At 43.2% G+C, this 27,930-nt stretch overlaps 1 protein-coding gene across 1 annotated transcript; it reads left to right on the top strand.

Annotated features, from left to right (window-relative positions):
• The first annotated feature begins 868 nt into the window (after window positions 1-868).
• On the top strand, window positions 869-25,549 carry zgc:152891 (uncharacterized protein LOC767741 homolog). The gene is made up of 15 exons (XM_024379405.2): window positions 869-954; window positions 1,664-1,823; window positions 2,080-2,320; window positions 2,535-2,616; window positions 9,694-9,783; window positions 10,007-10,122; window positions 10,228-10,400; window positions 10,640-10,783; window positions 13,672-13,875; window positions 14,731-14,817; window positions 14,945-15,114; window positions 15,394-15,515; window positions 16,556-16,656; window positions 16,836-17,006; window positions 24,693-25,549. Exons 2-15 carry the CDS (start codon window positions 1,668-1,670, stop codon window positions 24,870-24,872), a joined length of 2,037 nt encoding a protein of 678 aa, XP_024235173.1. The 5' UTR covers window positions 869-954; window positions 1,664-1,667; the 3' UTR covers window positions 24,873-25,549.
• The last annotated feature ends 2,381 nt before the right edge of the window (window positions 25,550-27,930 follow it).

The following is a 27,930-nucleotide window of genomic DNA, read 5'->3' as shown; positions in this document are numbered from 1 at the left end:
CCCTGAGCTCATAATAAACAAATAGGCTACCAGACCAGTCTGTTTATCAAGAAACATTAATTCATGCCCTACGCAAAAGGAGGTATGCAAATGAATGTATAAGATTGTGTAAACAGATAGCAGGCCTATATCTGAGGACTGATTATGAGTAGTAGCCTTGGCTAATAGTGACAGACCAGGAAGTAAGCAAGCACAAGATCCACCCACACATTGGGTTGGATGAATGCAACCAATCTGGTCTCAGAGCATTTTGTATTATTTTGTACTTAACCCAGAGACCCTCCATTTAGCATTTTATGGTATGTATTAATTTGTGGATGTCCATTATCCAATTCGTATGATATGTTAAGAATTACAATTGATATGATTTATTAAAAATGTTTCAAACGTATAACATGTTACAAATTTGGAAAAATTACAATATGTTACGAATTTGCAAAACGTACAATATGTTATGAATTTGCAAAATGTATGATGTGTTACAAATTCCAATTTGGATAACATTAGCTAGGCTAGGGGTTAGGGTTAAGATTAGGAGTTAGGTTGAAGGTTAGGGGAAGGGTTAGCTAAAAGGGTTAAGTGAATGGTTAGCTAATATGCTAAGTAGTTGCAAAGTAGCTATGAAGTAGTAAGTAGTTTAAAAGTAGCTAATTAGCTAAACATTGTCCGCGATGAGATTCGAACACGCAACCTTTGTGTCGCTAGACATTCGCGTTATATGACCACCCATCCACCCCGACCAACTACCGTCCTTTTCTTTTTGCCTCCACTAACCGTCTGTCTTATGTAACCATACCAACACCAAATGTAACATTCAGTATCATACTAATTTGAATGTCACGGATTTTCGTTTACTATGTTACGTCTAGTCTGAGACCAACAAGTGTCTTTCGAAAAGGAACACACTGGCAGTTGCAGTATGCTGTGTTTGTGTTCTTCATAGGAAAACAGAAGGTAAGTGTCTCTCTTATTATTCAGTTTCCCTTAGAGAATAAAACTTAACACTGGGTTATTAGACAACTTTGCACTGTTGATTGAGTCATGATAAGTATACATAGGTTAAATTAAAGATGCAATATGTAACTTTTTGGGTGACCAGAACAAATTCACATAGAAATCTGAGTTATAAATGTCATTCTCATTGAAAGCAAGTCTAAGAAGCCTTAAATCGGTTCCCGTTCTTAAGTTTCATTTTTGCATCTTTTACTTTCAGCTTCAAAAAATGAAAATACAATATTTGAGGTCATTGAAAAGATGTTACAGCTATTTAGATGGTACAATGACTTTCTACACTATACATTTCTTATTTTGTCACAAACTGAAATTGGGAAATTTCTGCATAGTGCACCTTTACATATTTATTTACCATAACCACACATGATGAATTGTAAAACTGTAAAATAGGCCTATTCATAACAGGGGACTGTTATTATGGTATCAACGTGATCAAAGCCTATCATTGAATTGAATGTGCATTTAGCCATTTTTTTGTACTGCACATTGTGTATTGTACGGTAGTGATATGTCAAGTCAGCATGGTTGACAAGTCATGAACAAGATGCAGCAATGACCTGATGATTTCCAATTCAAATATCGAACACAGAAGAATGCCACTCTCCTCAGTGCATGCAAATACGTGGTTTTGTGTGTGTGTCATGGTCAGTGCCATGGAGGAATTTCAGGTGATCGTCCATACCTTACCAGCCCCCACCTCTGGAACATACAGCATCCTACGGCTCACTCTGATTGGCTCAGAGGGTGGCGAAACCCCACCCATCTCAGTGAACGCTGGGGCCAACCAGCACCACCTCCTACCTGGATCAGTGAGTTCTCTCTGTCTCCCTTGCTCCCCTCTCTATCTTTCTCTCGCTCCCCCATCTTTCTCTCGCTCCCCCATCTTTCTCTTACTCCCCCTTGCCCTTTCGCTCTTCCTCCTCTTTCTCTCCCCCCCTCTCTCTGTCAGTATATTAACCTGCAGTTTGTGTTGTCTAATAAAACATTATTTCATTTTAGATAGCTTTTCACCCAATTTCAAAGCACTTTACCTAAAGTTTTTTCCCCCCATTATCCCTGTTCCAGGCCTGTGTGGTCAGAGTGTGGTCAGAGGTGGCACTGGGTCGAGTAGTTCTGGTCCGGCTACGGTTGGAGGCTCGGACGGGTTTCCCGGACCTGGACTGGCACTGCAGAGGGGTGGAGGTCCGGAGGCTGTGTGACAGACAGGAGGAAGGGACGGGGCTACAGCACCAAGGGGTAGAGCACTTCCCTTGTAGCAGGTGGCTCCGGTCTGTAGATGGTGACGTGGAGCTACGGAATGGAGACAGTGAGAGTGTTTTATTAATTAACATTTTTAACATTTAAAAAAATATATCACATGGTCATACCCCATATTACAGGAAGTGTGAGTAAGAGTTCTTTCCGTCACACTGATGAACCAGGCAATTTGTGAGAACTACATACCATAACGTTACCATGGAAAGAGGAAGTGGTGTAGACTTCATATTTTAATCATATCATATATTCTCTCTCTCTCTCAGTGTGTCTGTTGAACTCAGAGACTGTGCAAACACTGAAGGACCACAGACTCAAAGATCTGCACACTAAACAGCAGCACATCAGGTATCGCAACTAAACCACAACAAATGTCCTCTTACTATACACAACACTCCTCGTATCATCTTTTCTCTCCCACACATCTCCTTCGCTCACTGTCAACACATCTCCTAACTCTACCACCAGGCACTTCCCAGGGAGCAAAAGGATTTGAAAAGATGTTGAAAATACTTATCATATGGACGTTGATAAAACTTATTTTACGGATGTTGAAAATACGTATTTTACAGACGTTGAAGTCACCACATTGAAAATTATTCTTTGGGTAGTTGTTTCTATGGACAAATTTAAACCGTACATCATTTATCTTACACCTACGTCAATAAAGAAAACATTGACACATTCAAAAGTTATATTTCCAATTAAAACAGTAAAATGGAGATCGATCCCATCTGTCACTTACAGTGCCTTTAGAAAGTATTCATACCCCTTGACTTATTCAACATTTTGTTGTGTTACAGCCTGAATTCAAAATGTATTAAATAGATATTTGTTCTTATCCATCTACACACAATGCATAAGGACAAAGTGAAAACATGTTTTTAGAAATGTTGGCAAATTTATTGAAAATTAAATACAGAAACGTCTCATTTACATAAGTGTTCACACCCCTGAGTCAACACGTTAGAATCATGGGCAGCGACTACAGTCTTTCAGGGTAAGTCTCTAAGAGCTTTGCACATGTCACGTTCTGACCATAGTTCTGTTATTTTATTATTTGTTTTAGAATGGTCAGGGAGTGAGTTGGGAGGGCAGTCTGTTTGTTTTTCTATGTTGGTTTTTGAGTTCGGCCAAGTATGGGTCACAATCAGAGGCAGCTGTCAATTGTTGTCCTTGATTGAGAATCATACTTAGGTAGCCTGGGTTTCACTGTTGGGTTGTGGGTGTTCCGTGTCAGTGTTTGTCGCCACGGGACTGTTTCGTTGATGCACGTTATTTTGTTTTGTTCCAGTGTTCTGTTGTTTTTATTAAACATTATGGACACTTACCACACTGCGTTTTGGAGGACGAGATCCGTTACAGCACACCTGGATTGTACAATATTTGTGCATTCAATTTTTAAAACATTCTTGGTTAAAATGGTAAATTATAATAAATTATTTCTATTAACAGCATGGCGTGAAATGGAACTGTTAAATTATATGCTATGTCCAGATCTGGCTTCTCTATGGTTTCTGCATGATGAATCGGGACTCAAGATGGGGACAGACAGTCCATCTCAGTATGGAGCACAGTTCCCATTGCATGTAGACCTATCATCTCATTATGGTAACTTTTTCTCTGGAGAGACCTGAAAATAGCTGTGCAGCGACATTCCCCATCCAACCTGACAGAGCTTGAGAGGATCTCCAGAGAAGAATTAGAGAAACTTCCCAAATACAGGTGTGCCAAGCTTTTAGTGTCATACCCAAGAAGACTCGAAGCTGTAATCACTGCCAAAGGTGCTTCAACAAAATACTGAGTAAAGGCTCTGAATACTTATGTAAATGTGATATTTCTGTTTTTGCAAAAATTCCTAAAAAACAGTTTTTGCTTTGTCATTATGAGGTATTGTGTGTAGATTGATGAGGGAAAAACAATTTAATACATTTTAGAACAAGGCTGTAACATAGCAAAATGTGGAAAGAGTCAAGGGGTCTGAATACTTTCCGAATGCACTGTCAGCTTACTAATTATACAATAGGCCCTATTATATTTCAATGTTCTAATCATATTTTCTAACCACATGCGCTTCACCAGAATCACATGTTCTCTTCTGCGTTTTCATGGTTCGTGGTTTGAACGATGTCCGTAATCAATGGCAATTTTAGCATGTAAATCTTGGTGGGGCAAAGTCCCCACATTTGTTTTAGATGCATGCCAGCAAAGCCACTACCCAACACACCACTAAACAATGCATTAATTGCACTATAGCGGTGACAAACGGTGCCCACAAATGTTTAGAGCCTACATAAAGCTGCCTCAACATCAGAGCTTTCTTTCCAGCATCATGAAGTGAATCCTTACCACCGCTACACCTGGCTATCAGCAGAGCCTTGTCTGGCAGCGAAACAGTTCATAATGGCTGAATTGCTTAAACAAATGTGGCTTCTACCGACAATTGAGATGTACAAACTATAGCATAAGGAGACGACGAGCGGATAAGAGGCGATCCGTAATTTCAATGAAGACATTAATGACCGAGCAAGGACGGACGTAGTCAATATAACTATTTGTTCAGCACTTTTGAAATGTATAGTGACAGAATTCAGAACATGGAACGTTCTTACAGTATTCTTCCAGTACATTAAGTCAGAACCGTAGGATAAATAAAGGGGGCATATAAGCAGACAATGAAAGCTCTTACAATATTCAATGTTGACATTTCTCTAAAACAGGCTATAGGCTTGATGTGCACCACCAAGTCAGAAGTTATGAGGGGGAAAGGGACCAAATTATTAGGGTGAGGCACATAGGCTACTAACAGCTTGCTACACGACATACACTTTGTATTACTTTCCTAGCTACAGACAATATGCATATCTCTCTGGCATATTACATAATTTATGCAGCAGCATACAATAAATGTTTGGACTCACCTTGTTGTGCTGTGCTCACTGTAACAGGAAGGTGGTGCGGCAGTCCTTCTTGTAGGCAAATTTTGTCATCAAACTTTGTCATCACAGTCTGGCATTATCTGCATTTAGGATGATTTCAAGACAACTGGGACCTCTGAAAAAAACAAGGTTGAATCATGACTTCAGTGATCTTCAGGTCGGAGCTCTATAAAGAGGCCAGAGTTCCCGACTTGCAATTCCTAGTTGGATGCCTGTTCAAAACGTATTTTCCCAGTCAGGGCTAGTTTTTTTCTGAGTTCTCAGTTGTCTTGAACTCACTGAAGTCTGAGATTTCCCAGTTCCGAGCGTCCAGTTGTTTTGAGAGCGGCAGAAGTCATGTTGGATTGACAGCATGGGCAATTTTGAATGTTCATCCTTTTAATCTTGGAAAAGAGACCCTTAAACCCAGACTTGGACCACACACCCACTCAATTGAATAGCAGTAATGTTTCTGTCAAATGGTCGATGAGCACAAATACCTTTTATCTATAATTTCTCTTCATCGACTTCTCTTTATCGACTTGATTCATGATGATGACTGCAGGCTTGCTAGCTAAGATTTTAAAAGTATGATGTTGGCATGAACAGTCCAATCAAAGCTATGGTAGATATAATGTGATATGCCATCATTTTATCTGTGGCCAATGACCTTGAGCGTTCTTGGATGTGCATTTCTAATGTAAATCTACGGCAGCACCCAAGCGGCTTGAATTTTCGAGCTCTCCCCATAGATTTTGCGGTGACGTAGTGACTCGTGAGTGACAAAACACTGAGCCAATCACGACGCGACTAGAGAACATTACCAACCCCTACACACACATATTTTCCACTGGCTGCCCCACCACAGAAAGCACTGAGCTAGATTTGCCTACTGGAGCTAGTTTCATGTATTTACCTAGTAGAGCATATAGCTAGCTACATCTATGGACTTTTTTATTTTTTTCTGTCTCGTGTAATGTACAGTAGCCTATATCATACAGTATATGTATTGGATAACGGCACATTCATTTGGGCCTTTTTGGGCTTGGGCTCTTTAAATGTCATTAATGTAGGGCTCCTAAAATGTATTCAATTTATGGCTCTTCAGGCTCAGATTGCATCAGATTTTAATGTTCATGCTGATCTTTGCCAAATTTGTTAAAAATGAAAAGTATTCCGACCCTTTACTCAGTACTTTGTTGAAACACCTTTGACAGATATTACAGCCTCGAGTCTTCTTGCGTATGACGCTACAAGCTTGGCAGGCCAAAGAGTTCAATCTTGGTTTCATCAGACCAGTGAATCTTGTTTCTCATGGTCTGAGAGTGCCTTTTGGCAAACTACAAGCGGGCTGTCATATGCCTTTTACTGAGGAGTGGCTTCCGTCTTGCCACTTATAAAGGCATGATTGGTGGAGTGCTGCAGAGATGGTTGTCCTTCTGGAAGGTTCTCCCATCTCCACAGAGGACCTCTGGAGCTCTGTCAGATTGACCATCTGGTTCTTGGTCACCTCCCTGACACAATCCTGTCTCGCACTCTACGGACAATTCCTTCGACCTTATGGCTTGGTTTTTGCACTGTCAACTGTGGGACCTTATCTAAACAGGTGTGTGCCTTTTCAAATGATGTCCAATCAATTGAATTTAGCTAAGGTGGACTCCAATCAAATTGTAGAAACATCAAGTATGATCAATGGAAACAGGATGCACCTGAGCTCAATTTCAAGTGTCATAGCAAAGGGTCTGAATACTTATGTAAATAAGGTATTTCTGTTTTACAATTTTATTTTTTATTTAAATAAATAATGATCAGGGGGGAATGATTTAATCAATTTTAGAATAAGGCTGTAATGTAAAAAGTTAGGAGGTCTGAATACATTCTGAATGCACTGTACATTGAGGTTACTTTAACTATAAATGTCTTATGTAATCATAGAAAGTGTGCATGTTCACCATAGCGTGCAAAGGTCGCAGATCTGTGGAAATATTCACAAGGGCTATAATAATCTACACAGAATCTGGAACAGCATTGATCACTTGTACCATGCACGTTAAATATCATTTCAACTGCAAGTGATAACAAATTAAGTTGTTGTATAAATACAAAATATCTGACATTGTATGTTGTGCTTTTAAATGGTTGATAGCGCAATGATAACACATTCAGATGACAACTCGACTAAAGATCAGACATAGTTTTCCATTGGAATTTGGTTGTGCTTTAGATGGTTGAAAGCATAGTGATAAAACTTCTGGTAGTCCTTTTTGAGTGGGTGAATCAAATATTACCCACATTTCCATGTTGAAATTACGTGTGATGTGCTCGGTGGGATAAGTCTATGCTTGGGCCAAATCAAGGCTGGTCTGGACCAGACCACATCTGAACCAATCATAGACGTTTATTTTTGGGGCAAATCAAAGCTGGGGGGGACTGGACAAGAAATCAGCGTCTGTGAACATTGAAATCAACCACATTTTAAACATTTTTATTTAACTAGGCAAGTCAATTAAGTACAGTGCCATGCTAAAGTATTCGGCCCCCTTGAACTTTGCGACCTTTTGCCACATTTCAGGCTTCAAACATAAAGATATAAAACTGTATTTTTTTTGTGAAGAATCAACAACAAGTGGGACACAATCATGAAGTGGAACGACATTTATTGGATATTTCAAACTTTTTTAACAAATCAAAAACTGAAAAATTGGGCGTGCAAAATTATTCAGCCCCCTTAAGTTAATACTTTGTAGCGCCACCTTTTGCTGCGATCACAGCTGTAAGTCGCTTGGGGTATGTCTCTATCAGTTTTGCACATCGAGAGACTGAAATTTTTTCCCATTCCTCCTTGCAAAACAGCTCGAGCTCAGTGAGGTTGGATGGAGAGCATTTGTGAACAGCAGTTTTCAGTTCTTTCCACAGATTCTCGATTGGATTCAGGTCTGGACTTTGACTTGGCCATTCTAACACCTGGATATGTTTATTTTTGAACCATTCCATTGTAGATTTTGCTTTATGTTTTGGATCATTGTCTTGTTGGAAGACAAATCTCCGTCCCAGTCTCAGGTCTTTTGCAGACTCCATCAGGTTTTCTTCCAGAATGGTCCTGTATTTGGCTCCATCCATCTTCCCATCAATTTGAACCATCTTCCCTGTCCCTGCTGAAGAAAAGCAGGCCCAAACCATGATGCTGCCACCACCATGTTTGACAGTGGGGATGGTGTGTTCAGGGTGATGAGCTGTGTTGCTTTTACGCCAAACATAACGTTTTGCATTGTTGCCAAAAAGTTCCATTTTGGTTTCATCTGACCAGAGCACCTTCTTCCACATGTTTGGTGTGTCTCCCAGGTGGCTTGTGGCAAACTTTAAACGACACTTTTTATGGATATCTTTAAGAAATGGCTTTCTTCTTGCCACTCTTCCATAAAGGCCAGATTTGTGCAATATACGACTGATTGTTGTCCTATGGACAGAGTCTCCCACCTCAGCTGTAGATCTCTGCAGTTCATCCAGAGTGATCATGGGCCTCTTGGCTGCATCTCTGATCAGTCTTCTCCTTGTATGAGCTGAAAGTTTAGAGGGACGGCCAGGTCTTGGTAGATTTGCAGTGGTCTGATACTCCTTCCATTTCAATATTATCGCTTGCACAGTGCTCCTTGGGATGTTTAAAGCTTGGGAAATCTTTTTGTATCCAAATCCGGCTTTAAACTTCTTCACAACAGTATCTCGGACCTGCCTGGTGTGTTCCTTGTTCTTCATGATGCTCTCTGCGCTTTTAACGGACCTCTGAGACTATCACAGTGCAGGTGCATTTATACGGAGACTTGATTACACACAGGTGGATTGTATTTATCATCATTAGTCATTTAGATCAACATTGGATCATTCAGAGATCCTCACTGAACTTCTGGAGATAGTTTGCTGCACTGAAAGTGACGGGGCTGAATAATTTTGCACACCCAATTTTTCAGTTTTTGATTTGTTAAAAAAGTTTGAAATATCCAATAAATGTCGTTCCACTTCATGATTGTGTCCCACTTGTTGTTGATTCTTCACAAAAAAATACAGTTTTATATCTTTATGTTTGAAGCCTGAAGCCAAAAGGTCGCAAAGTTCAAGGGGGCCGAATACTTTCGCAAGGCACTGTAAATTCTTATTTACAATGATGGCCTGATAACCTACTGTTCCCCAATAGGCCAACTGCCTTGTTCAGGGGCAGGACAACATATTTTTACCTTATCAGCTCAGGGATTCTTTCGGTTACTGGCCCAACACTCTAACCACTAGGCTACCTGCCGCCCCACTTCTCAAAACCCATGGAAGTCCTGCGTCAGTCGGTGCTTACTTGGTTTAGTGTTAATAAAGTTCTAAAATCGGTGTTAGCATTATGGATGAGGAGGAGGTGTGAAGGTAGAACATTAAGGCTCATTCACACAAAGCTGCTCTTACACGAATCAAGTGAGTTTGCCTTTAGTACCAATAGTTTGATGTCATGTGGTGGTCTGCCCTGTAGGTGGCGTACGTTTGCTGAGGGTGTCCCTCACTGTGTGGACATGACCAGTCTGAAGGAACTGGGACCCAACCTCAGCTACACACGCCAAAGGTCAGCCCTTTGCTCTCAATGTTTTGTTTGCCCTCCACATTCTGTCTGCCCTCCACATTCTATTTGCCCTCCAAATTCTGTCTGCCCTCCACATTCTATTTGCCCTCCACATTCTATTTGCCCTCCACATTCTGTTTGCCCTCCACATTGTTTTCCCTCCACATTCTGTTTGTCCTCACCTAAACATTTGGTCTTCCCCTTCACATTGTATTTGTCCTCTCAGCCCAGGCATCAATCTGCAGTATCTAAGGGGTTTTGATGAGAGAGCTGAATCCTGGAGTAGCTTTACTGAGCTGGAGACCATGTTCAGCCACAATGGGAGCCAGAATACTGTCGCTAGTATGTCATACACACACACACACACCAATTCTCACTGCCTGTCCTTTCTCTCTCTTTAACCCCCCAACCCTTGATATCCTTCTCTTTTCTCTCCCTCCCTTGAAGAGTATGTGCAGGCCCATTGGGCTGAGGACTGGTTCTTTGGCTACCAGTGTTTGAACGGCTGTAACCCTCTCATGGTGCGACAGACACGCCTCCTCCCTCCCAACCTGTCAATCAACTCTGACATTCTCTGCCCCTTCCTGCCTGACGGATCCTCACTGGAACAGGAGCTAGAGGTGTGTGTGTGTGTGTCTGTCTGCCGGTGAGTGTTTTTTTTTTAGCTTTTATTGAAGAGATTGCAAAGCTCTGGAAAAATGGAACTCGACAGTCAAAGGGCAGTGGGCTGTATTTGAACACATGCTGACTCTGGCATACGTGTATCGGGGTCAGCGGCAGCAACCACTGGACCACACAAGTGTGTGTTGGATTTGCACTGTGTGAAACTTCAAACTTCACCTTTGTGCGTTCACGGCAGAGAGGGTCTATTTTCCTGCTGGACTACGAGATGTTGGAAGGTGTCCCGGCCAACGTGATCAATGGGAAGCAGCAGTTTCTCGCCGCCCCGCTAGTCCTTCTGCACCTCAACCAGGAGGAGGAGCTCAAACCCATCGCCATCCAAGTGAGTCTGGTCATCTTTGGCTGGCTGGCTGGCTTGCATACAGTACCAGTCAAAGGTTTGGACAGACCTACTAATTCCAGAGTTTTTCTTTATTTTTACTATTTTCTACATTGTAGAATAATAGTGAAGACATCAAAACTATGATATAACACATATGGAATCATGTAGTAATCAAAAAAGTGTTAAACAAATCAAAATATTTTTTGTATTTTAGATTCTTCAAAGTAGCTACCCTTTGCCTGATGACACCTTTGAACAATCTTGGCATTCTCTCAACCAGCATCACCTGGAATGCTTTTCCAACAGCCTTGAAGGAGTTTCCACATATGCTGAGCACTTGTTGGATGCTTTTCCTTCACTCTGTGGTCCAACTCTACCCAAACCATCTCAATTGGGTTGAGGTAGGGTGATTGTGGACACCAGGTCATCTGATGCAGCACTCCATCACTCTCTCCTTCTTGGTCAAATAGCCCATACACAGCCTGGAGGTGTTGGGTCATTGTCCTGTTGAAAAACAAATGAAGGTCTCACGAAGCGCAAATCAGATGGGATGGCTTATCGCTGCAGAATGCTGTGGTAGCCATGCTGGTTAAGTGTGCCTTGAATTCTAAATAAATCACTGAGTGTCACCAGCAAAGTACCCCCACGCTTCATGGTGGGAACATGCGGAGATCATCCGTTCATCATAGCACTTAATGGCTTTTGCGACAGCACTTGAAGAAACTTTCAAAGTTCTTGAAATTTTCTGGATTGACTGACCTTCATGTCTTAATGTAAGGATGGACTGTTGTTTCTCTTTGCTTATTTGAACTGTTCTTGCCATAATATGGACTTGGTCTTTTACCAAATAGGGCTGTCTTCTGTATACCACCCCTACCTTGTCACAACACAACTGATGCTCAAATGCATCAAACGCATTAAAAAAGGAAAGAAATTCCACAAATTAACGTCTAACAAGGCACACCTGTCAACTGAAATTAATTTATTTCACCTTTATTTAACCAGGTAGGCAAGTTGAGAACAAGTTCTCATTTACAATTGCGACCTTGCCAAGATAAAGCAAAGCAGTTCGACACATACAACAGCAGAGTGACACATGGAGTAAAACATACAGTAGAAAAATAAGTCTATATACAATGTGAGCAAATGAGGTGAGATAAGGGAGGTAAAGGCAAAAAAGGCCATGGTATCGAAGTAAATACAATATAGCAAGTAAAACACTGGAATGGTAGATTTGCAGTGGAAGAATGTGCAAAGTAGAGAGAAATAATGGGGTGCAAATGAGCTAAATAAATAAATACAGTAGGGGGAGAGGTAGTTGTTTGGGCTAAATTATAGATGGGCTATGTACAGGTGCAGTAATCTGTGAGCTGCTCTGACAGATGGTCCTTAAAGCTAGTGAGGGAGATGTGTTTCCAGTTTCATAGTTTTTTTGTAGTTCGTTCCAGTCATTGGCAGCAGAGAACTTTAAGGAGAGGCGGCCAAAGGAAGAATTGGTTTTGGGGGTGACCAGTGAGATATACCTGCTGGAGCGCGTGCTACAGGTGGGTGCTGCTATGGTGACCAGCGAGGTGAGATAAGGGGGGACTTTACCTAGCAGGGTCTTGTAGATGACCTGGAGCCCGTGGGTATGGCGACAAGTATGAAGCGAGGACCAGCCAATGAGGTCGCAGTGGTGGGTAGTATATGGGGCTTTGGTGACAAAACGGATGGCACTGTGATAGACTGCATCCAATTTATTGAGTAGAGTATTGGAGGCTATTTTGTAAATGACATCGCCGAAGTCGAGGATCGGTAGGATGGTCAGTTTTACAAGGGTATGTTCGGCAGCATGAGTGAAGGATGCTTTGTTGCGAACTAGGAAGCCAATCCTGGATTTAACTTTGGATGGGAGATGTTTCATGTGAGTCTGGAAGGAGAGTTTACAGTCTAACCAGACACCTAGGTATTTGTAGTTGTCCACACATTCCAAGTCAGAACCGAGTAGTGATGTTGGACGGGCGGGCAGGTGCAGGCTGCGATCGGTTGAAGAGCATGCATTTAGTTTTACTTGTATTTAAGAGCAATTGGAGGCCACTGAAGGAGAGTTGTATGGCATTGAAGCTCGTCTGGAGGGTTGTTAACAGTGTCCAACGAAGGGCCAGAAGTATACAGAATGGTGTCGTCTGCGTAGAGGTGGATCAGAGACACACCAGCAGCAAGAGTGACATCATTTATGTATACAGAGAAGAGAGTCGGTCCAAGAATTGAACCCTGTGGCCCCCCCATAGAGACTGCCAGAGGCCCGGACAACAGGCCCTCCAATTTGACACACTGAACTCTATCAGAGAAGTCGTTGGTGAACCAGGAGAGGCAATCATTTGAGAAACCAAGGCTATCGAGACTGCCGATGAGGATGTGGTGATTGACAGAGTCGAAAGCCTTGGCCAGGTCAATGAATACGGCTGTACAGTATTGTTATCTATGGCGGTTAAGATATCGCATTCCAGGTGACTGCTTCATGAAAATGGTTGAGAGAATGACAAGAGTGTGCAAAGGTGTCATCAAGGAAAAGGGTGGCTACTTTGAAGAATCTAAAATATATTTTGATTTGTTTAACACTTTTTTGGTTACTACATGATTCCATGTGTTATTTCATAGTTTTTTGATGTCTTCACTATTATTATGCAACGTAGAAAATAGTAAAAATAAAGAAGAACTCTGGAATGAGTAGTTGTGTCTAAACTTTTGACTGGTAATGTACATACTGACAGGCAGACAGCCACTTTATTAACCCAGAGGGGAATGCTATTACTAGTTTGATTCTACTAGTACTGCTACTACTACTGTTATTGCTACTACAAAAATGTATAATTCTGAAACTATTGTACCACTAATTATACCCACAGCTGCAGCAGGCCCCTGGTCCTCAGAACCCAGTGTTCCTGCCCTCTGACCCTGGCCCTGATTGGCTGTTGGCTAAGACCTGGGTGCGCTGCTCAGACTTCCAGTGCCACCAGCTTTCCTCTCACTTCCTCAGAACCCACCTGTTGGGAGAGGTGTGTTGCACTGCCACCCTCAGGCAGCTGCCAGAAGTACACCCTCTACACCAGGTAAATAGTATGTAATAAACAGGTCAATAGTAAATATAGTAGGTAAAGTTCTAATAAATACACCACCACTCATTAGATCTGTGAATCGTTCTGCAACCTGGATGTTTAGATGTAACATAGTAAACGTAAATATGTCTCCCTCCATGTAGTATGATATGTTAGGAATCGCAATTCCGACAATATGTTACAAATTTGCAATAGGTATGATATGTTACAAACAGTGGAGACTGGTGGGTGGAGTTATAGGAGGACAGGCTCATTGTAATGGCTGGAATGGAATTAATGGAACGAAAAACACACCAAACATATGGAAACCACGTTTGACTCCGTTCCATTTCAGCCATTACAATGAGTCCGTCCTCCTATAGCTCCTCCCACCAGCCTCTACTAATTATGAATTCCAATTTGTTGTGGCTAAAGTTAGCTAGGTAGCAGGATGTCTAACGCTAACATTAGCTAGGTGGCTAACATTACCTGGGTTAAGGTTAGGGGAAGGGTTAGCTGACATGCTAAGTAGTTACAAAACAACTAAAAATGATGATGAGACTTAAACATGCAACTTTTGTGTTATACGCCCACCCCGAACAAACAACCTCCTTTTGTTTTGCCTTAAATAACCTTCAATCCTACATAAACCAAACGTAACATATCATACTAATTTGAGTGTCCCGGATTTACGTTTACTTGTTACGTATAGACCAGGCTGCATAGGTGAAAGTTTAGTTAACCTCCTGAACCATCCGGAAGTCTCGTGAGCTCACATCTGTTTCTCTAGTACCTTGCAGTTGGAATTGAATTTTATAGAGCTGCCATGAGCCAGAATCTGACTTGTTATTATTAATATTATTGTTGCAGTTGTTGATGCCTCACATAAAAACCACACTACAGATCAACATCCAAGCCAGGGCCTCTCTACTGGCTGCCAACGGAGTGTTTGACAAGGTATGATCGTGTGTCTTGAAATGTTTGTGTGAGTTGCAATGTTTTAGTACACATATTTTCTTTGTGCATATGCCTATAAAGGTTTGCTAGTTTATAACCACAAAATTGCATGTTCCTGTTGTGTCAGGCCATAGGCTGTGGTCTGGAGGCATTGCCTGTACTGTTGTCTCGAGCCACAGAGCGTCTGCGTTACCGCTCCCTGTGTGTCCCTGACGACCTGGCAGACAGAGGGATACACACACTCAAACACTGCTACTATGCACATGACGCACTGCGAGTGTGGACCGCACTGCACAGGTACACATATTCAAGCAGGCACGCACGCATGTACGTACGTATGCACACACAGCTATTATGCACACGATGCACTGCGAGTGTTGAACGCACTGCACAGGTACACACACCGGCACTCACACGCAGACCCACACAGAAATACAGTCATGCACACAATTAATTTACAGCTGTGATATCAATTCTCAGAATCTGGCACACACTGCACAGGTACACACACATACAACACACTTCCTTTTTACAAGCACCATCATTACTGTTGTGTTTTGTGTGACCATGTGGCAGATTTGTGAGTGGCTGGGTGGATGTGTATTACCTTGGAAACCAGGATGTGGAGCAGGACTCTGAGCTGCAGAGCTGGATCACTGAGATCTACACACATGGCTTCCTACAGCTCCCTCACTCAGGTCGGTGTGTGTGTTCTACCAATAACACCCTATGTGAAACTTACTGTTCAATAATTTACACACATATATATATATATATATATATATATATATACACACACAAGTATGTGGACACCCCTTAAAATTAGGGGATTCGGCTATTTCAGCTACACCCCTTGCTGATAAGTGTATAAAATTGAGCACACAACCATGCAATCTCCATATGCAAACATTGGCAGTAGACTGGCCTTACTGAAAAGCTCAGTGACTTTCAACATTGCACCGTCATAGGATGCAACCTTCCAACAAGCCAGTTAGTCACATTTCTGCCCTGTTAGAGCTGCCCCAGTCAACTGTAAGTGCTGTTGTTGTGAAGTGGAAACATCCAGGAGCAACAACAGCTCAGCCACAAAGTGGTAAGCCACATAAGCTCACAGAACAGGACAGCCGAGTGCTGAAGTGTATAGCGCGTAAAAGTCTGTCCTTGGTTGCAACACTCACTACCGAGTTCCAAACTCCCTCTGTAAGCAACATCAGCACAATAACTGTTCGTCAAGCCAAAGATCACAATGCAAAATTTGATTGACGAGTCTGGGTTTGGAGGATGCCAGGAGAACGCTACCATAGTGCCAACTGTAAAGTTTGGTGGAGGAGGAAAAATGGTCTGGGGCTGTTTTTCATGGTTCGGCCTAGGCCCTTTAGTTCCAGTGAAGGGAAATCTTAACGCTACAGCACACAATGACATTCAAGACGATGCTGTGCTACCAACTTTGTGGCAACAGTTTGGGGAAGACCTTTTCCTGTTTCAGCATGACAATTCCCCTGTGCACAAAACGAGGTCCATACAGAAATGGTTTGTCGAGATCGATGTGGAATAACTTGACTGGCACAGAGCCCTGACCTCAACCCCATCAAACACCTTTGGGATGAATTGAAACGCCGACTGCGTACATGAGAAGTGGTTTCTCAAAGTCTATGGCTGTGCATTTTTTGATTGTCAACTGAAATGATCTCACTATATAACTAACTGACTACATTGTTCCCCCTCCTGGTTCCCTCAGGTTGCCCACAGTCATTCCAAACCAAACCAGAACTCTCTCAGTTTGTTACCATGGTTATATACTGCTGCTCTGCGCTGCACGCTGCTGTCAACTTCTCTCAGGTAATTAACCCATCAACATGATTAACCAATAAACTGTACCCATCAATCAATACAGTACATAGGTCCAAATCTTCACTTAAGACACATATGGGCTCTGGTCAAAAGTAGTGTGCTCTAAAGGAAATATGGTATCATTTGTGACACAAAGTGTTGCCGATTCCCGTTCTTGTTCCCTCCAGGTGGATTTTGACTTGTGGATGCCCAACTGCCCAGCCTCCATGACGCACCCCCCTCCCCAGACCAAAGGCATGTTGACAGAAGACGAGATTCTCTCCATCCTCCCGGACGTCAACTCCACCTGCAACCTCCTCATCACTCTGTTCCTACTGTCCCAGCCCGCTGCCGACTACGTAAGACACACAATCCCACATAATGACAAAACAAAAACTGTTTTTTAGAAATTTTTGCAAATGTATAAAAATTAGAAAAACATCACATTTACATAAGTATTCAGACCCATTACTCAGTACTTTGTTGAAGCACCTTTGGCAGCGATTAAAGCCTCAAGTATGATGCGACAAGCTTGGCAATCCTGTATTTGGGGAGTTTTTCCCATTTTTCTCTGCAGATCCTCTCAAGTTCTGTCAGGTTGGATGGGGAGCGTTGCTGCACAGATATTTTCAGGTCTCTCCGGCAATGTTCGATCGAGTCCAAGTCCGGGTTCTGGCTGGGCCACTCAAGGACATTCATTGACTTCTCCTGAAGCCACTCCTGCGTTGTCTTGGCTGTGTGCTTAGGGTCGTTGTCCTGTTGGAAGTCTGAGGTCCTGAACGTTCTGGAGCAGGTTTTCATCAAGGATCTCTCTGTACATTGCTCCGTCCATCTTTCCCCCGATCCTGACTAGTCTCCCAGTCCCTGCCTCTGAAAAACATCCCCACAGAAAGATGCTGCCGCCACCATGCTTCACCGTAGGGATGGTGCCAGGTTTCCTCCAGATGTGACGCTTGGAATGCTGGCCAAAGAGTTCAATCTTGGTTTCATCAGACCAGGGAATCTCGTTTCCCATGGTCTGGAAGTTTTTAGGTGCCTTTTGGCAAACTCCAAACAGGCTGTCATGTGCCTTTTACTGAATAGTGGCTTCCATCTGGCCATTCTACCATTAAGGCCTGATTGGTGGAGTGCTGCAGAAATGGTTGTCCTTCTGGAAGGTTCTCCCTTCTCCACAGAGGAACTCTGGAGCTCTCTGAGTGATCATCGGGTTCTTGTTCACCTCCCTGACCAAGGCCTTTCTCCCCATATTGCTCCGTTTGGCCGGGCAGCCAGCTCTATGAAGATTCTTGGTGGTTCCAAACTTCTTTCATTTAAGAATAATGGAGGCCACTGTGTTCTTGGGGACCTTCAATGCTGCAAAAATCTTTTGGTACATATCTGTGCCTTGACACAAACCTGTCTCGGAGCTCTACAGACAATTCCATTGACTTCATGGCTTGGTTTTTACTCTGACGTGCATTGTCAACTGTGGGACCTTATATAGACAGGTGTGTGCCTTTCCAAATCATGTCCAATCAATTGAATTTACCAGCAGTGGACTCCAATCAAGTAGAATAAACATTTCAAGGATGATCAATGGAAACAGGATTGTCCTGAGCTCAATTTCGAGTCTCATAGCAAAGAGTCTGAATACTTATACTGAATACTTATACTTAAATAAGGTATTTGTTTTTTATATTAAATAAATTAGCAAAAGTTTCTAGAAATCTGTTTTTGCTTTGTCATGATGGGCTATTGTGTGTAGATTGATGAAGAAAAATAATTATTTCGTACATTTTAGAATAAGGCTGTAACGTAATAAAATGTGGGAAAAGTCAAAGGGTCTGAATAGTTTCCGAAGGCGCTGTATGTACAATACACACACATCTTCATCAATTTCATTTATTTATAACGCCCTTTTTACATCAGCAGATGTCACAAAGTGCTTATACAGAAACCCAGCCTAAAACCCCAAGCTGCTAGTAATGCATATGTAGAAGCACGGTGGCTAAGTAAAATTCCCTAGAAAGGCAGGAACCTAGAAAAAAACCTAGAGAGGAACCAGGCTCTGAGGGGTGGCCATTAAGGCCAGATGGTTATTCAAGATGTTCAAATGTTCATAGATTGCCAGCAGGGTGAAATAATAATCTCAGAGGGTAGAGGGTGCACTTTGGGTGGGATATAACCCCTGCCCCCACACACTCCTAGAGATAAACAGACCACAAACTTACTACCATGAGACAAGGCTGAGTATAGCCCATGACGATCTTCTCCACCACACGTGCCTGAGGGTAGGCAAGACGGGACAGGAAGATTGCATCGGTGACTCAACCCACCCAAGTCGAGTATAGTGGGAAAAAGCCTGGCACGACATGACACACCCCTCAAAGGGACAGCATGGAAGAGTACTAGTAAGCCAGTGACTCTGCCTCCGTAATCGAGTCAGAAGCAGAGAATCCCAGTGGTGAGGGGACCCGGCCAGGCAGAGACAACAAGGGCGGTTCGTCATTCCAGTGTCATTCCGTTCACCTTCGAACCCCATGGCCAGACTACACTCAATCCTAGGACCTACTGAAGAGATGAGTCTTCAGTAAAGACTTAAAAAGGTTGAGAGAGTCTGCATCTCTCACATGGATAGGCACACCATTCCATAAAAATGGAGCTCTGTAGGAGAAAGCCCTGCCTCCAGCTGTTTGCTTAGAAAAAAGTTTTTACAATGTTACGAAGATGGAAAAAAGCTGCCCTTGAAAGTCTTGATATGTTCGTCAAGAGAGATCAGGGTCCATAGTAACACTGAGGTCCTTTACAGATCAAAGCAGCAGATCTCTTTGTTTCTTGGGACCTAGAACTAGCATCTCCGTTTTGTCCGAGTTTAAATCTAAAACATTTGCTGCCATCCACTTCCTTATGTCTGAAACACAGGCTTCCAGGGTAGGCAATTTTGGGGCTTCACCATGTTTCATCGAAATATACATTTGTGTGTCATCCGCATAGCAGTGAAAGTTGACATTGTATTTCTGAATGACATCACAAAGAGGTAGAATATATAATGAAAACAATAGTTGTCCTAAAACGGAACCTTGGGGAACACCAAAACATACAATTGATTTGTCAGAGGACAAACCATCCACAGAGACGAACTGATATCTTTCTGACAGATAAGATCTAAACCAGGCAAGAACTTGTCCGTGTAGACTAATTAGGGTTTCCAATATCTTCAAAAGAATGTGGTGATCGTTGGTGGCAAAAGCGGGAATAAGGTCTCGGAGCACGAGGACAGATGCAGAGCCTTGGTCTGACGCCATTAAAAGGTAATTTACCACCTTCACGAGTGCAGTCTCAGTACTATGATGGGGTCTAAAACCAGACTGGAGTGTTTCGTATACATTATTTGTCTTCAGGAAAGCATATGGTGCTGCACAACAGCTTTTTGAAAACATTTTGAGGGGAATGGGATACAGTTGCAAGAAAAAGTATGTGAACCCTTTGGAATTACCTGGATTTCTGCATAAATTGGTCATCAAATTTTTATCTGATCTTCATCTAAGTCACAACAGTAGACAAACAGTCTGCTTAAACTAATAACACACAAATTATTGTATTTTTCTTGTCTATATTGAATACAGAATTTAAAACATTCACAGTGTAGGTTGGAAAAACATATGTGAACCCCTAGGCTAATGACTTCTCCAAAAGCTAATTGGAGTCAGGAGTCAGCTAACCTGGGGTCCAATCAATGAGAAAATATTGGAGATGTTGGTTATAGCTGCCTTGCCCTATAAAAAAACTCACAAAATTTGAGTTTGCTATTCACAAGAAGCATTGCCTGATGTGACCCATGCCTCGAACAAAAGAGATCTCAGAAGACCTAAGATTAAGAATTGTTGACTTGCATAAAGCTGGAAAGGGTTACAAAAATATCTCTAAAAGCCTTGATGTTCATCAGTCCACGGTAATACATTTGTCTTCTTGTCTATAAATGGAGAAAGTTCAGCACTGTTGCTACACTCCCTAGGGAGTGGCCGTCCTGCAAAAATGACTGCAAGAGCACAACACAGAATGCTCAATGAGGATAAGAAGAATCCTAGAGTGTAAGCTGAAGACTTACAGAAATCTCTGGAACATGCTAATATCTCTGTTGACGAGTCTACGATACGTAAAACACTAAACAAGAATGATGTTCATGGGAGGACACCACGGAAGAAGCCACTGCTGTCCAAAAAAAACATTGCTGCACGTCTGAAATTTGCAAAAGTGCACCTGGATGTTCCACAGCGCTATGGGCAAAATATTCTGTGGACAGATGAAACTACAGTTGGGTTGTTTTGAAAGGAACACATAACAATATGTGTGGAGGAAAAAAAGCCCACCCCAACTGTAAAGTATGGTGGAGTTAGCATCGTGGTTCAGGGTTGCTTTGCTACCTCAGGTTGCTATCATCAATAGAAAAATGAATTCCCAAGTTTATCAAGACATTTTGCAGGGGAATGTTAGGCTATCTGTCCGACAATTGAAGCTCAGAAGTTGGGTGATGCAACAGGACAACGACCCAAAACACAGAAGTAAATCAACAACAGAATGGCTTCAACAGAAGAAAATGGCCCAGTCAGAGTCCTGACCTCAACCTGATTGAGATGCTGTGGCATGACCTCGAGAGCAGTTCACACCAGACATCCCAAGAATATTGCTGAACTGAAACAGTTTTATAAAGAGGAATGTTCCAAAATAAAACGTATAATTGTGTGTTTTAGTTTAAGCAGACTGTGTTTGTCTATTGTTGTGACCTACATGAAGATCAGATAAAATTTTATGACCAATTTATGCAGAAATCCAGATATTTCCAAAGGGTTCACATATTTTTTCTTGCCACTGTGTAGGAAAAGAGTTTACATTTTCCAGGTCAAGGTTTGGCTTTTTCCGGAGAGGCTTTATTACTGCCACTTTTAAAGAATTTGGTACACATCCGGAGGATAGGGAGCTTTTTAATATGTTCAACATTGTAACGTCCGTCGTTAAATGAAGACCAAGGTGCAGTGTGGTAGGCGTACATTTTCTTTAATTACAAATGTTCCACCAAAAACAATAAACAACTCAACGAACGTAAAGCTAGGAGTGCAAACACATGCAACAACCAAAGACAAGATCCCACAACAGAAGGTGGGAAAAAGGGCTGCCTAAGTATGATCCCCAATTAGAGACAACGATAAACAGCTGCCTCGGATTGGGAACCATACTCGGCCAGCAAAGAAATATAAAACAGATTTCCCACCCTAGTCACACCCTGACCTACCAAATAAAGAATTTAAAGGATCTCTAAGGTCAGGGCGTGACAGTACCCCCCACCCCCGGAGATGCGGACTCCCGGCCGCAAACCTGAACCTATAGGGGAGGGTCCGGGTGAGCATCTACCCCCTCGGTGGCGGCTCCGGTTTGGGATGTAGCCCCCACTCCCTACGCTGATCCCTCCACTTCTGTGGAACCGGACCGTGGATCATCGCCGGACCGTGAATCGTCGCCAGAGGAACCGGACCGGGGATCGTCGCTGGAGGCTCCGTGCCAGGGATCGTCGCTGGAGGCTCCGTGCCGGGATCGTCGCTGGAGGCTCCGTGCCGGGATCGTCGCTGGAGGCTCCGTGCCGGGATCGTCGCTGGAGGCTCCGTGCCGGGGATCGTCGCTGGAGGCTACGTGCCGGGGATCGTCACTGGAGGCTCCGTGCCATGGATCGTCACTGGAGGCTCCGTGCCATGGATCGTCACTGGAGGCTCCGTGCCATGGATTGTCACTGGAGGCTCCGTGCCATGGATCGTCACTGGAGGCTCCGTGCCATGGATCATCACTGGAGGATACGTGCCATGGATCATCACTGGAGGATTCGTATGTGGAGCCGGCACAGGTCTCACCGGACTGAAGAGACATACTGGAAGCCTGGTGCGGGGAGCTGCCACAACGCTTCCTGGCTGGATACCCACTTTAGCTCGGTGAGTGTGGAGAGCTGGCATGGGACGCACTGGGCTATGAAGGTGCACTGGAGGCATAGTGAGTAGAGCCGGCGCAGGATATGCTGGGCCGTGGAGGCGCACTGGAGGTCTGGAGCGTAGAGCTGGCACAATGCGTCCTGGTTGAATCCCCCCTGTAGCACGGCAAGTGCGGGGAGAAGGCACAGGTCGCACTGGGTTATGCTGGCGAACTGGAGATACAGTGCGTAGAGCTGGCACAGGAAATCCTGGGCCAAAGAGACGCACCGGAGGCCAGGAGCGCTGAGCCGGCACAATCCGTCCTGGCTGAATGCCCACTCTAGCACGGCAACTGCGGGGAGCTTGCACAGAGCGCACCGGACTGTGGATGTGCACTGAAGGCATGGTTCCAGAACCGGATAACATGGTGCTTGACCGGTCACTCGCTCCCCACGGTAAGCACAGGGAGTTGGCTCAGGTCTGAACCCGACTCCGCCAATCTCCCCGTGTGTCCCCCCAAAAAATGTTTGAGGGGCTTCCTCTCGTGCTTGCTTCGTTGAGCTAACTCCTCGTATCGTCGCCGTTCCGCTTTCGCTGCCTCTATCTCCTCCTTCGGACTGCGATACTCCCCGGCCCTTGTCCAGGGTCCTGCTCCCTCCAGGATTTCCTCCCAGGTCCAGTCCTCCTGACCACGCTGCTTGGTCCGTTGGTGGTGGGATCTTCTGTAACGTCCGTCGTTAAATGAAGACCAAGGTGCAGCGTGGTAGGCGTACATTTTATTTAATTATAAAATGTTCCACCAAAAACAATAAACAACTCAACAAACGTAAAGCTAGGAGTGGAACACATGCAACAACCAAAGACAAGATCCCACAACAGAAGGTGGGGAAAAGGGCTGCCTAAGTATGATCCCCAATCAGAGACAACGATAGACAGCTACCTCTGATTGGGAACCATACTCGACAAACAAAGAAATATAAACATAGATTTCCCACCCTAGTCACACCCTGACCTACCAAATAGAACATTTAAAGGATCTCTAAGTCAGGGTGTGACAAACATAGGAGGGCCAAGCACAGGAAGTAGCTCTTTCAGTAGTTTCATTGGAATTAGGGTTCAGTAGGCAGCTGGACGGTTTAGAGGCCATGACTACTTGTGTGAATGTGTCAAAAAACTTGAGTGTCTCCATTGATCCTAGGTTCTGGCAGTTCTGTGAAGACTCAGGCCAACTCAATTATGCAGATTCAAGGAGTCCCTAATTTGCTTTCTAATGATCGTGATCTTTTCGTCAAAGTTCATGAATTCAACATTGCTGAAATGAAGGCCATTCTCCCTTGGGGAATGCTCCTTTTTAGTTAGCTTTGCGACAGAATCGAAACACATTTTGAATTTTTATTCTCCTCAATTCGGTTGGAAAACTAGGCTGATCGAGCAGCAGTGAGGGCTCTTAGATACTGCACGGTAATGTCTTTCCAAGCTAGTTGGAAGACTTCCAGTTTGGTGGAGCACCATTTCAGTTCCAATATTCTGGAAGCTTGCTTCCAGGCTCTGGTATTTGCCAAGGAGCTCATTTCTTTGACAAATGTTTTTTGTTTTTATAAGTGTGATTACATCTAGGGTATTACACAAGGTAAAATTTTGATCCTCAGTTAAATGGTTTACTGATTTATGCACTCCAATGTCCTTGGGTAGGTGGAGGGAGTCTGGAAGGGCATCTAGGAATCTTTGGGTTGTCAAAGAATTTATAGCATGGCTTTTGATAATACTTGGTTGGGGTCTGAGCAGATTATTTGTTGCGATTGCAAAAGTAATAAAATGGTGGTCCGATAGTGCAGGATAATGAGGAAAAACATTTTAGATCCACAATATATATTCCATGGGACAAAACTAGATACAGTGTATGACTGTGGCAATGCGTAGGCCCGGACACATTGGACAAAATAAACTGAGTCGTAGATGGCTCAAAGTATTTTGAAGTGGGTCTGTGGACTTCTGCATTTGAAGTACTGACAACTCATTTGAGAGCAGATTATTTATTGCGATTGCATAATCTTGTGTGTCTTATCCGCTAAAATCTTGTCTTTTATATCCATCTCTTCTTTCCTCTCCTAGGTGCCTCTGTGTCAGTATCGTGAGCCTGTTTTCAGCAGTGGCGCTCCCCGCAGGCTGGTGGAGAAGGTGCAGGCCGAGCTCAGGGCCATTTCTGATGAGATCACAGACAGGAACAAGAAGTTGGAGCTGCCCTACGACTACATGTCCCCCGACCGCATCGAGAACAGTGTGGCCATCTGAGCTGCTGTGAATACACCCACACAGACACGCATGCACACACATTATGTTCTATACTCATAGGGACCTAAAATTAATTTCCATTCAAAGTCCTATTTTCCCTAACCCTCAACTTAAAATAGCCTTTTATCCTCGTGATTTTAGGTCCCCACAAGGATAGAAGTACCAACCAATCCACACATGCATGCACACACGGACAAGTAGACAAAGACCCCAAGGTGCGCGTGCACACACACACACACACACACACTTCCAGCCACATGCACAAACATAAACGACAGCTTAAGGTTAAAACCTGCTCTATAATGATTTAACTCTATTAACCACAATGTTTCTTCAGTTTCTATGAATCACGCTTTGACGGTGTTAGTGCTGCAGGGGTTTAATGGTTTTGATGAAACGCAGCTAAACACAGCGATCGGGTAGTTCACGCTCCTCTCCTAATATAAACCAGGAATCAACAACAGCAGAAAATAATACCGGCTGCATCTCAATAGTATATAGTGGCCTCCTCTCCTATTATCCTGTCCTTTTCTCCTCCATCCTTGCTGAGTGAGAGATTGACTAGGATTTAGCTTCCACCTGTCATGTTTTAAAATGATTTCTTTAACATGTCTCCTCCCCTTCATCTACACTGATTGAAGTGAATTTAACAAGTGACATCAATAAAAGAGGATAGTTTTCACCTGGTCAGTCTGTCATGGAAAGAGCCGGTGTACCTAATGTTTTGTACGCAGTACAAAACACACACACACACACACACACACATATATATATATATATATATATATATGTATGTGTGTGTGTGTGTGTGTGTGTTTATATATGTATAGTGTCTAGTTTGAGAAACAGATGCCTCACAAGTCCTCAACTGGCAGCTTCATTAAATAGTACCTGCAGAACACCCATCTCAATATCAACAGGGAAGAGGAGACTCCGTGATGCTGGCCTTCTAGGCAGAGTTCCTCTGTCCAGTCTCAATATCAACAGTGAAGAGGAGACTCCGTGATGCTGGCCTTCTAGGCAGTTTCTCTGTCCAGTGTCTGTTCTTTTGCCCATTTTAACCTTTTTTTAATTGGCCAGTCTGAGATATGACTTTTTCTTTGCAACTCTGCCTAGAAGGCCAGCATCCCGGAGTTGCCTCTTCACTGTTGACGTTGAGACTGGTGTTTTGCGGGTACTATTTAATGAAGCTGCCAGTTGAGGACTTGTGACCCTAAAAGAATGTGCTTTTCTTTCAAAAGGAAGGACATTTCTGAGTGACCCCAAACTTTTACACGGTAATACACTGCTCAAAATAATAAAGGGAACACTAAAATAACATCCTAGATCTGAATGAATGAAATATTCTTATTAAATACTTTCTTTACATAGTTGAATGTGCTGACAACAAAATCACACAAAAATTCCCTTTATTTTTTTGAGCAGTGTATACATTTACATACATACATTACATACATTACACACACACACACACACACACACACACAGTACCAGTCAAAAGTTTAGAAATACACCCGCGCACACACACAGTGTTTCCCCATCCTGTGTGTACCGTATCTCATAGAGTCCTCCTGCCTTGAATATCTGGAAGGTGACATTGAAGGAGAGAGTTCAACCTTTTTGACAGATGCCCAGGTTACAGAGGGGGAGTGACACACTACAGCCCCCAACACTGCATCCTCACTCTGTCCATGACCTGGAGGAGGGGGGAGGTGAAGAAGCGGAAAGGGATGGGCAGGACGGTAGAGAAAATGGAAAGGGGTTTGAAAACTGTTCTTCCCAGAAATAAGATAGGGCTGCCTGTCACCATTAATGCTCAGAGGGAGACAGCACGGTATTCCTTTTGAGTCAGGAAACAACTCCTCCATAGTGACCCTTGAATGTATTGTCTGCAACATTTGTTCACATGACATTTCGATCAGCTGTTTGATTTCACTTACCGGCATGTCAACTGAGCAGGATCACAGTCAAAAGGATTGTGAGGTACTCGTGCCTTATGACTGGACACCAACTTCTAATGTAGGGTACTAACATTGTCCAGTCAACACAATGCACAAATAAAAAATTACACACATACAGTTGAAGTTGGAAGTTTACATACAGTTAGGTTGGAGTCATTAAAACTAGTTTTTCAACCACTCCACAAATTTCTTTATAACAAACTATAGTTTTGGCAAGTCGGTTAGAACATCTACTTTGTGCATGACGCAAGTAATCTTTCCAATAATATTTTACAGACAGATTATTTCACTTATTCACAGTATCACAATTCCAGTGGGTCAGAAGTTTACATACACTAAGTTGACTGTGCCTTTAAAATTCCAGAAAATGATGTCATGGCTTTAGAAGCTTCTGATAGGCTAATTGACATCATTTGAGTCAATTGGAGGAGTACCTGTAAATGTATTTCAAGGCCTACCTTCAAACTCAGTGCCTCTTTGCTTGACATCATGGGAAAATCAAAAGAAATCAGCAAAGACCTAAAAAATTTTTTTTAGACCTCCACAAGTCTGGTTCATCCTTGGCAGCAATTTCCAAACGCCTGACGGTACCACGTTCATCTGTACAAACAATAGCACGCAAGCATAAACACCATGGGACCACGCAGCAATCATAACGCTCAGGAAGGAGATGCGTTCTGTCTCCTAGAGATGAACGTACTTTGGTGCTAAAAGTGCAAATCAATCACAGAACAACAGCAAAGGACCTTGTGAAGATGCTGGAGGAACCAGGTACAAAAGTATCTATATCCACAGGAAAAAACAGACCGATAGACATAACCTGAAAGGCTGCTCAGCAAGGAAGAAGCCACTGTTCCAAAACCGCTATAAAAAAGCCAGACTATGGTTTGCAACTGCACATGGGGACAAAGATCGTACTTTTTGGAGAAATGTCCTCTGGTCTGATGAAACAAAAATAGAACTGTTAGGCCATAATGACCATTGTTATGTTTGGAGGAAAAGGGGGAGGCTTGCAAGCCGAAGAACACCATCCCAACCGTGAAGCACAGGGGTGGCAGCATCATGTTGTGGGGGTGCTTTGTTGCAGGAGGTACTGG

Source organism: Oncorhynchus tshawytscha, linkage group LG19, assembly GCF_018296145.1.
Source record: "Oncorhynchus tshawytscha isolate Ot180627B linkage group LG19, Otsh_v2.0, whole genome shotgun sequence".
NCBI lineage: Eukaryota > Metazoa > Chordata > Actinopteri > Salmoniformes > Salmonidae > Oncorhynchus > Oncorhynchus tshawytscha.
The sequence above is the reverse complement of the archived record's forward strand: the minus strand, read 5'-3'. Positions and strand labels throughout refer to the sequence as shown.

What these genes read in the sequence shown, in the direction of transcription:
- zgc:152891 (XM_024379405.2), top strand. Translation starts at nt 1,668, where the DNA reads ATGGAGGAATTTCAGGTGATCGTCCATACCTTACCAGCCCCCACCTCT. An exon ending in GAGCCAGAATACTGTCGCTA is followed by an intron (nt 10,123 to 10,227) that starts GTATGTCATACA and finishes CCTCCCTTGAAG; the next exon opens with AGTATGTGCAGGCCCATTGG. An exon ending in AAGTACACCCTCTACACCAG is followed by an intron (nt 13,876 to 14,730) that starts GTAAATAGTATG and finishes TTATTGTTGCAG; the next exon opens with TTGTTGATGCCTCACATAAA.